The 9,393-nt window shown below is 51.3% G+C and overlaps 1 protein-coding gene across 1 annotated transcript in view; it reads right to left on the bottom strand.

Annotated features, from left to right (window-relative positions):
* Window positions 1-4,015: 4,015 nt before the first annotated feature.
* The window catches only part of DHCR24 (24-dehydrocholesterol reductase), a 36,038-nt gene continuing 30,660 nt past the window's right edge, over window positions 4,016-9,393 (bottom strand). Inside the window, exons 8-9 of the mRNA XM_036755239.1 lie at window positions 7,797-7,975; window positions 4,016-7,227 (exon numbers count right to left, since the gene is read on the bottom strand). Coding sequence (XP_036611134.1) covers window positions 7,074-7,227; window positions 7,797-7,975 — 333 coding nt within the window. The 3' untranslated portion in view covers window positions 4,016-7,073. The remainder of the gene's footprint in view (window positions 7,228-7,796; window positions 7,976-9,393) is intronic.

Here is a 9,393-nt window from a genome sequence, read left to right as displayed (position 1 = left end):
TACCCGTGTGCCCTGGGGCTTTGCTCCTCCTCTTCAGGTGAGTTTTCTCGTTTGTAAAATGTCAGGCTCCCAATTTTCCATTTGTGGTCTCATGGGATGCTGCCAAAGCTTTGCATAAAGAAAAGCACTTTGGAAATTGAAGACGCTGACGTTGTACCTGCTTCAGAACCCGATGAACAGTGCCGGATAATCTCTGGAGTACTTGGAGGATGCTTTGTGGTTGCTACTGTATCATTTCAGACATGTCTGGCTCTCCATGACCCCATGTGGGGTTCTCTTTGCAGAGATACTGGAGGGGTTCGTCATTTCCTTCTCCAGCTCATTTTACAGATGAGAAAACTGAGTCAAACGGGATTAAGTGACTTGTCCAGGGTCATACTGCTAGTAAGTGTTTGAGGCTGGATTTGAACTCAGGTCCTCCTGACTCTAGGCCCAATACTGTATGCATTGGAGGTACTCCAAAGTACTTGGAAAAGTATCTGGTAAACTCAGAATTCGAAGGATTATGTAAATACCCGTGTGCTCTAAGAAACAAAGTTCTCTGTAAAACACAAGGTAGCTTGAACGAGCAAAGTGTTTGGTAAACTCAAGAGCTTGGAAAAAATAAACTGAGTTAAAAGTGCCAAGTTCCCAGAAAATGTAAAGTGCCCTGTAAACTCTCAAATATTTGGAAAATCCAAAGATGTCCATAAACTCTGAAGTGCTTTAAAAATGTAAAAGGCTCTATATGCTCTAAGTTACTCTTTAAAATACATTAAACAAATGAAAGATTTTGAAAAATCCCAAGTGCTCTAGAAATTCTAAAGTCTTTTAAAATACAAATGTTTTATGAAGTCTAAAATTCAAATATCCAAAATGCTCTGGAAACTCTAAGATACTTAAAGAATGCCAACTGATGTGCAGACTCTAAGGTCCTTTGACTCCTCAACCCTGTGATGTGCTTTGAAGATCCCTGAAGATACCACTGAAGAAGCTGAAGACACACCCTATCCATCAGTCAATCAACAAACCCTAGATATATAATGCTAAAAGTGAAACACCACCTTCCTCAGTGAGCTTGTATGCCTACATTAATATATAAAAGATTCATGCAAAATGAATCCAAGGTCATTTATTTAGCAGAAAGGACCCTAGCAGATGGAGGATGATGCCCAAATCCCAAACCTGGTGGGTCTTGCCCCGCTCCAGGATTCTGGTTTTATTCTTGTCTTCCCACAGGGTTATTAATCGTTTTTGTGTCCTGGACTCTGTTGGCAGTCAGGCGACACAGCCCAGAGACCCCTTCTTGGAATGAGATTTCTAAATATATAAAACAAAATACGCAGCAGTAAGAAGGAAACCAAAAGTTAGTGAAAATGTATTTCTTTTCTCCATCAATGTTCTGGATGCCACTGAAATCTCTCCACAGAGTCCTTAGAGGTCCACGGAACCCAGGTCAAGAACCCCTAGCTTAGAGCTTTGTATTCATAACTGATCTGATCCTCCTTCAAAGTCCTCTTGGGGTTCCTGATGATGGACTAGCACAGAGACATCCAGTGATGAGGAACTCCTTGGTCCTCTTGTGGATGGCCCTGACCCTCCTTCCGAACACAGAGCCAGGGTCTGCTTCCTCACAGGTTCTTGGTCTTAGTTCTGCCCATTAAGGCTGGGCCTGGCAGGCTGAAGCTCTCTTTCACCCCTCTCAGTCTCAGTTTCCACATCTGTAAAATGGAGGGGTTGGACAAAGCGAGTTCTCCAGCCTCTTGCAAATATGGTGCTCTAACTAAATTGCAATTAGCAGCAATGTCTTGGGGAGGGTGTGGATGTTAGAATTTCTGGCTAACTTAGCAGATGTGATGCTGCCTGCCCCGTCATGATCCTGGAAAGATTATGGTGAAAGGGAGAGGCTCCTCAGAATTGGAGAAATCCCTGTGTTCCACGAGGCGGCTAGGGGGTGCCAGAGTGCACAGAGCACCGGGCCTGGTGTCAGGAAGACTCATTTTCATGAGTTCAAATGTGGCCTCAAACACTTACTAGCTGGATGACCCTGGGAAAGTCACTTCACCCTCTTTGTCTTCGTTTCCTCATCTGTAAAACGAGCTGGAGAAGGAAATGGCCAACCACTCCATCATCTTTGCCAAGAAAACCTCCAATGGGGTCATAAGAGCTGGACACAACTGAAAAGTGACTGAGAACAATTGATACTGGAGAGAACACACCAAAATGGGGGCTTGACCCTTCAGGAAGTACCCCTGAACCCTGAAGGGGAAATGCAGACACGCCTGGGGGGGCCTGACCCTTCCGGGTGAATGGGAGTTGGGATAAGGATACAGGAACTACGCATTTGAGTCCTGGGGACACAAACACAAAATGCCAGGGCTGCCCAGGGAGCGGTGGCCAGGCCGGATGTTTGTCTGGGAAATCGTGGGCACAGTGAATGGACCCACAGGACAGCTGCCTGGCACACTCTCTCCCAAAATGAGGCAGTGGCTGCTCCCAGAGCAGGAGGAAAGAAGGGAGGGCAGAATGGGCACAGCCCCAAGGCCTGAGGACCAGATTAGAGGGGGAGAAGGTGGGCTTCAGCAGCTTGGCAGTCTGGAATGCTGCTTTGTTAGTCATGGCAGGAGGTCCTGGTCTGGAACACTGCTTTGTTAGTCATGGCAGGAGGCCCTGGTCTGGAACACTGCTTTGTTAGTCATGAAAGGAATCCTTGGTCTGGAACTCTGCTTTGTTAGTCATGGCAGGAGATCCTGGTCTAGAACACTGCTTTGTTAGTCATGGAAGGAAGCCTTGGTCTGGAACACTGCTTTGTTAGTCATGGCAGGAGGCCCTGGTCTGGAACACTGCTTTGTTAGTGATAGCATGAGGTCCTGGTCTGGAACACTGCTTTGTTAGTCATGGAAGGAAGTCTTGGTCTGGAACACTGCTTTGTTAGTCATGGCAGGAGGCCCTGGTCTGGAACACTGCTTTGTTAGTCATGGAAGGAAGTCTTGGTCTGGAACACTGCTTTGTTAGTGATAGCATGAGGTCCTGGTCTGGAACACTGCTTTGTTAGTCATGGAAGGAATCCTTGGTCTGGAACTCTGCTTTGTTAGTCATGGCAGGAGATCCTGGTCTAGAACACTGCTTTGTTAGTCATGGCATGAAGTCCTGGTCTAGAACACTGCTTTGTTAGTGATAGCATGAGGTCCTGGTCTGGAACACTGCTTTGTTAGTCATGGCAGGAGGCCCTGGTCTGGAACACTGCTTTGTTAGTCATGGAAGGAAGTCTTGGTCTGGAACACTGCTTTGTTAGTGATAGCATGAGGTCCTGGTCTGGAACACTGCTTTGTTAGTCATGGCATGAGCTCTTGCCTACCAAATAGTTGGGCTGACTGGCCCATTGTCAGCAACTGCATCCCCAAGTATCTGTGAGGCCTTTGATAAGTTGTTTAACCAGCCAGTTTGGCTTTCATCAAGTGCCCTTTGTTTGAAGAAGCCACCCAAATTGACTGTCAAAGCCTGGAGACGGAATGTGGCCCAGACAGGAATTAGCAGAAAGGAAGCAGCTGGGACAGACAGGTGATGCACAGAGCTGCCCTCCCTGCCCTTGAGACTGAGAGCAAGCCCCAGCACTGAGAGCGCCTGATCCTGGGGATCTGAGCCACGGGCTGGCCTGCTTCAGCAGGTTCCAGAGAATCCAGATCCCCTCAAGCATCCCAGGGAAAGAGATCCCCCCATGGATTGTAGGAGTCTGCATGGCCCCCTTAAAGAAATTTGGCCTTTGCTCCAAGAAGCCATATTGTTCACATCTGTGTACTCTTAGGAGAACAGGGATTCCTTGGAAAGGGACCCACTGTCCCCTATCTGTTAGTACCGGGGAGATGATCCCGGGAGCTGAATTGCTTTGGTCAGGTGACAAGGACAAGCTACCAGAGGAAACTGCCTTCTGTCATAGTAGCAACAGGGCCGGGGCCTGGAAGACATGAAAACTCTCCCATGCATCATCCATCGTCCGCCCTGCTCCCCAGTACAGAAAAGATGGGAACGACACCAAATGGTTCCTGGGTTACTTTATTTTGACAACAGCCACACAAACACATTGAGGAGATGGAAAGAACAGTCATGGCTTCTTCACCAGGGCTGCCCAGGCTCTGAGGGCCCAGGGGTTCTCCCCCGAGCTCTCCTGCCTCCTCTCCGTAGTCTAAGCAGTACCTACCCCCACTCACCCCCACAATTCAGTTACTCATTGTTCATCACAAAAGAAATCAAAATTCTTACACCAGTCACAAGATACAGGGTACCCAGACCACTCTTGTGGCTGCCACGGCTTCACTCTTCACATGCACACTTTCTGCCCTGGGTCTGGACTCCAGCTGAAGTCATAGGAGGCAACTCCCCAACCAGGGGCGGCTTATGGTGGACCAAATATGCTGCAGTGTTTTCTTCCCAGGTAACATATCAGAAAATATAATGTCACAGTTGAAAGGGAACTTAGAAACACAAAACATTAGACCAGGATGTGAGCTAAAAGGGCCTTCAGAGCATAAAATATCAGAGCTCAAACAAAGACCGAATGTCAAAGCTGGGAGGGACCTTAGGACAGCAGCCTCAAACTCAGCAAGCTGCATTACAGACTTAGAAAAACACAAATTAACATCATCTTTGTTGTATTTGTATTACTTTTGTTAAATATTTCCCAATTCCATTTTAATCTGGTTTGGGCCCTACCCAGTTTTCCATTAATTTGCCTCAAGCACTGACATCTCTACCTCACAGTATAGAATGCACCAAAGCTGGAAGGTCCTTATACAGGGGATGTCAGAGTTGGAGGCAGGGCTTAGAACAGGGAAATGTCAGAGCTGGGAGGGGCCTTAGAGCTGGGAATGTCAGGGCTGGAAGGGCCTGAGAACAGGGGATGTCAGAGCTGGGAATGTCAGGGCTGGAAGGGGCCTGAGAAAAGGGGATGTCAGAGCTGGGAGGGGCCTTAGAGCTGGGAATGTCAGGGCTGGGAGAGGCCTGAGAACAGGGGATGTCAGAGCTGGGAGGGGCCTTAGAGCTGGGAATGTCAGGGCTGGAAGGGGCCTGAGAAAAGGGGATGTCAGAGCTGGGAGGGGCCTTAGAGCTGGGAATGTCAGGGCTGGAAGAGGCCTGAGAACAGGGGATGTCAGAGCTGGGAGGGGCCTTAGAGCTGGGAATGTCAGGGCTGGAAGGGGCCTGAGAAAAGGGGATGTCAGAGCTGGGAGAAAACTCCATTGCAAAACACTGGTGCTGGAGAAGCCTTTGGTGGTCACCAAGTCTGATTCGCTCATGCTACAGAAGATGCTCTAAGTGACTTGTCCAAGGACATCCAGGAGTTACACTGAGATGAAGCAGAAACCTGAGGCAAATTCTAAAACAAACTGCTTTCTGATTCTAGATGCTACATGGATTCAAAATCTGAGGGCTCTTGGAGGCTTCCGCATAGACCTCGGGCCTCTTCCTGTATGCACTCCAGGCTGCAGATGGTGCTGGGCCGAGGCCGGATCACTAGGCTGGGCTCAGTTCCTGCTGATGACCTCTCCTCTACACCAAGTAGAATCATGGGCTCGTGCAGGGAACATGAGGCAGAAGTCCTCCCAGGGGCCAGGGTCATCCCTTCCCGCCAGAGAGCTAACAATACCCTAAGCAATGCATAGCACGTATGGTTAAGACACATGGCAGAGTGCATCGGACCAGAGCTGGGAAGGAGCCGCCTGCCAGCAGCCTCTGGCTATGACCACTAGAGGGGGCCGACGCGTCTGGGCTTCTTCACCACAAGCCCTTTTGGGGATGACTTAAGCTAAGAAAAAGCGAGTGGATCCTGCCAGGCTGGTCTGCCAACACACAATGAGGTGATTCTTGCAGCCTTCCCAACCCTAAGGAAGAGGAAATTCTGAAAAGCTGAGCAGTGAAGAGGGTCCTCTGGTCCGATGCCCTTGTTTGGCAGACACAGACACTGTGCCCCGGAGAGGCCGTGTGACCACAGCCAGGGCCTGGGCACAGCTCGGGCACCCCCAGTCGATCTTGCAGTCCAGTTCAGCCTCCTCCAGTCTGGAGTCTGTTTGTACCAGGGAGCTCCCAAAATGAGCTCTGCATAAATCAGGATGAAGTCATCAATCAGGACAAATGGCAGGTCCCCTTTGGGAGGGGTCCTCTCCCCAGGGAAGGGGAGACACGAACCATTCCAAACTCTCGCCAGGCGTAGGATTTTTGTAAGGCACTGAAGTGAACCGTGGTCAGCCATTTTTAAGAGGTGGGCAGGAGGAGGTGGGCAGGAGGAGGGACAACTTAAGGTGGGAGAAGCTGCAAGATAATACTGTTGGTCGATTTCATGCTGGGGTCACACCGCATCTCACCCAAGCCCAGTGAAGCATCGTGGTCACTCAGGCCCCCAGGCCATCTTCTTGACTCCACAGGCAAGGCTAGCACAGACCCATAAGGCCTTGCCAGGCTGATGGCGGTGGGGAGCAGTACCACCACACTCCAGCATGCTCTGGCAGCATCTGGAGCCTCCCACTCCCTGAGGGAAATGGCTTCAGCACCCAGTCCCCTTAAGCCAGAGCCACTGGAGATTCGCAAAGCATTTATGAAGTGCCCACTACGTGCAAGGCACTGATGGCCGGCTCTACCTAATGGGGCCGGGCATGGCCGCAGTGGGGTCTGTGGAAAGGTCATTCATTCGATGCTGCCTGGGTGAGAGAGGACTTGGAAAGGTGGGGGGAGGAAGCTAGCCGAGAGATACGGACTTTGGCAAAGACCCGTGTACGCCCCAAAGGAGCTCCTCCCTTTCCTGGAAATGCCACTTGCCCAGAGGCCACCAGGCATGTGCAGGGGCAGCTCCTGAAGGCACCTTCCTGAGCCTCGTAAGCACGGTCAGGAGCAATCCAAAGTGCTTCCATGGAACTCTGGCTTTGGGGACTTTCCATAAGTCTGCTGGCAGGGGCTGAGAGGAAAAGGCGGATCCTCTTTGTTCTAAGAGAAAGGCTGTTTAAAAGAAGGCGGAGCAGGTGGGCAGAGCAGCTGAACCTGACCCAGGCAGGGAAATGCCCGGTGTGTGTTCCAGGGCATGGGCTGGGGCTCGGGGAGGGGGAGGCTCAGTGCCTGGCGGCCTTACAGATCTTATCAAACACCTCGGGGAAGGCATCCTGGCAGTTCAGCTCCTTCCGAAGCTTGTGGTACAGGGAGCCATCAAACATCTCCCAGAACTCCTCCCGGTTCATATAGCAGTCAGCATACAGCATCTGGAACCTAGAGGGGGGATGGAGACAAGTATAAGCATTTACATGGCTCCTACTAAGTGCCAGGCCCTGAGCGAAGGCTTTGCAATCATTATGTCACTTGACCCTCCCAACAATCCTGGGGGGGAGGTGCTGCTATCATAACCTGAGACAGACAGGGTTAGTGGCTGGCCCAGGGTCCCATGGCTTGAGGCTGAATTTCAACTCAGGTCTTCCTGACTCTAGGCCTGGTGCTCTAGCCACTGCACCACCCAGAAAATTCAGGGTTGGCCTTCCATTTCCACCTGGTGGAACTCTATAGAGCCTCAACCGGAGAGGAGCTATCCATTAAGGGGCTGGTGCTGCCTCCCTTCCAGAAAGCCTGCTCTAACCCTACCAGAGGGTGTGGCTTCTTCACTAAAGGACGGCACTCCAAGAGTATTTATTTACCCAGCACTCGGGTTCCATCTGAGCAGGGCAGAGGACAGCAAGCAGCTGGCACATAGCCCATCTGCCAACTGTCCCCTACTGGACTTCTCCATCCAACTCTTGGCCTCCTCACACCCAGCTCTGCCCCAGACAGGACACCCACCTACTCACCCATGCACGCTTCGGACAAACTTCTCCATCTGCCTCATGCAAGACCGGGCTTCAAAGTGTTTCACCTGGGGCTCTCCGTAGGCCCCAATGTCAACGTAGAGCTCCGTCTCATCGCCCTTGGGGTGGACCATGCCTGGCTGGCTGGGCAAGATGAATGGGCACAGCCAGATGGGATACACCTGCAGAGGAGAGGGGAAGGTGTCAAGGCAGGCAAGGCCGGGTGTTGCTCACTGGGGAGTGGGAGAGAGGAGGGGACCCGAGCCCTGCCAAACCTGGTGTCTATTTAGCCTGACAATCTTCTCTTTATGTTTCTGAGACACTGTCCTGTTGTGGCTCTTCATCGGCCCACCAGATCAGCTCCTTCTTGGTTCCCTAGGCTGGATCTTCATTCGGGTCATGATCACTAACTGTGGGTGCCCCCAAGGCTGTCTTGGTCCCTCTTCTCCCTCTATACTATCTCATTTGGCGACCTCGTCAGCAACCACGGATTTGACAATGACTCTAAGCAGACGATTCTCAAAGTGACCTCTTCTGGGCTCCAGTCTGGCATCTTCAACTGCCTAGTGGACATCTGGAGCATGGTGACCCACTGGCATTTTAAACTCAGTATGTCCAAGACGGAACTCCCTACCTTCCTGCTTACCTCCCCTGTTAATGTCAAGGCAACGCTATCCTCCCAGTCCCCCAGACTCTCCACCCCTCTCAGCCGATCTATGGCCAAGGCCCGGTGAGTCTCCCTTTACACACTTCTCTCCTCTGACACAGCTGTCACCCTGAGGCAGGCCCTCCTCCCCTCGAGGTGATACGGTCTCCACATCACACCCAGACTTTTGCAACAGCCTCATGGTTGGCCTCTCTGCCTCAAATCTCTCTCCATTCCAGGCCATTCTCCGCTCAAGCTGTCAAACTGACCTTGTTACCTCCTTATTCAATATACTCCAGGCGCTTCCCATCCTCTCCAGGATCAAATATCAAACCCTGTTTGGTTTTCCCAGCCCTGCATAATCTGGTCCCTTCCTATAGCTTATTCCACGCCCCTCCCCCTGACCCTGTGACACACTCGGCAATCCCAGGACACCGGCCTCCCTGCTGGGGCCTCCAACGTGGGGCATCTTCCCTGGCTGCCCCCTGCTTGGAGCACTCCCTCCTCATCTCTGCTCCCCGGATTCCTTCAAGTCAGAGCCAGTACCCCACCATTGATAAGGACTCTCTCCTGATCCCCCAATGCTGCTGCCTTCCCTCTGTTGCTGAGAATCTCCCATTTCTCCTCCATCTCCCTTGTTTGGACAAAGTCGCTCGCACGTTGTCTCCCTCATTAGAATGTGAGGTCTTTGAGAGCAGGCACTGTCTCTGCCTTTCTTGGCATGTGCAGGAATAGATCTGGAGTCTGGCACACAGTAGGAGCTTAGTCACTGCTTATTGACTGACTGTATGACTTTGGGCAACTAAGTTAACCTTTTTGGGTCCAGGTTTTCCCAATTGTAAAATAAGGAGTTTGACCAAGATGGCCTCGCGGTCCCTTCCAGCTGAAGCTTCAGGAGCCTCTGCTCCTGTGACACTGGATTCCTGGGACGTTTGAGCCGCAAGAGACGCAGAA

Source organism: Trichosurus vulpecula, chromosome 4, assembly GCF_011100635.1.
Source record: "Trichosurus vulpecula isolate mTriVul1 chromosome 4, mTriVul1.pri, whole genome shotgun sequence".
NCBI classification, from domain to species: Eukaryota; Metazoa; Chordata; class Mammalia; order Diprotodontia; family Phalangeridae; genus Trichosurus; species Trichosurus vulpecula.
This window is presented reverse-complemented; position numbering and strand designations above follow the sequence as displayed.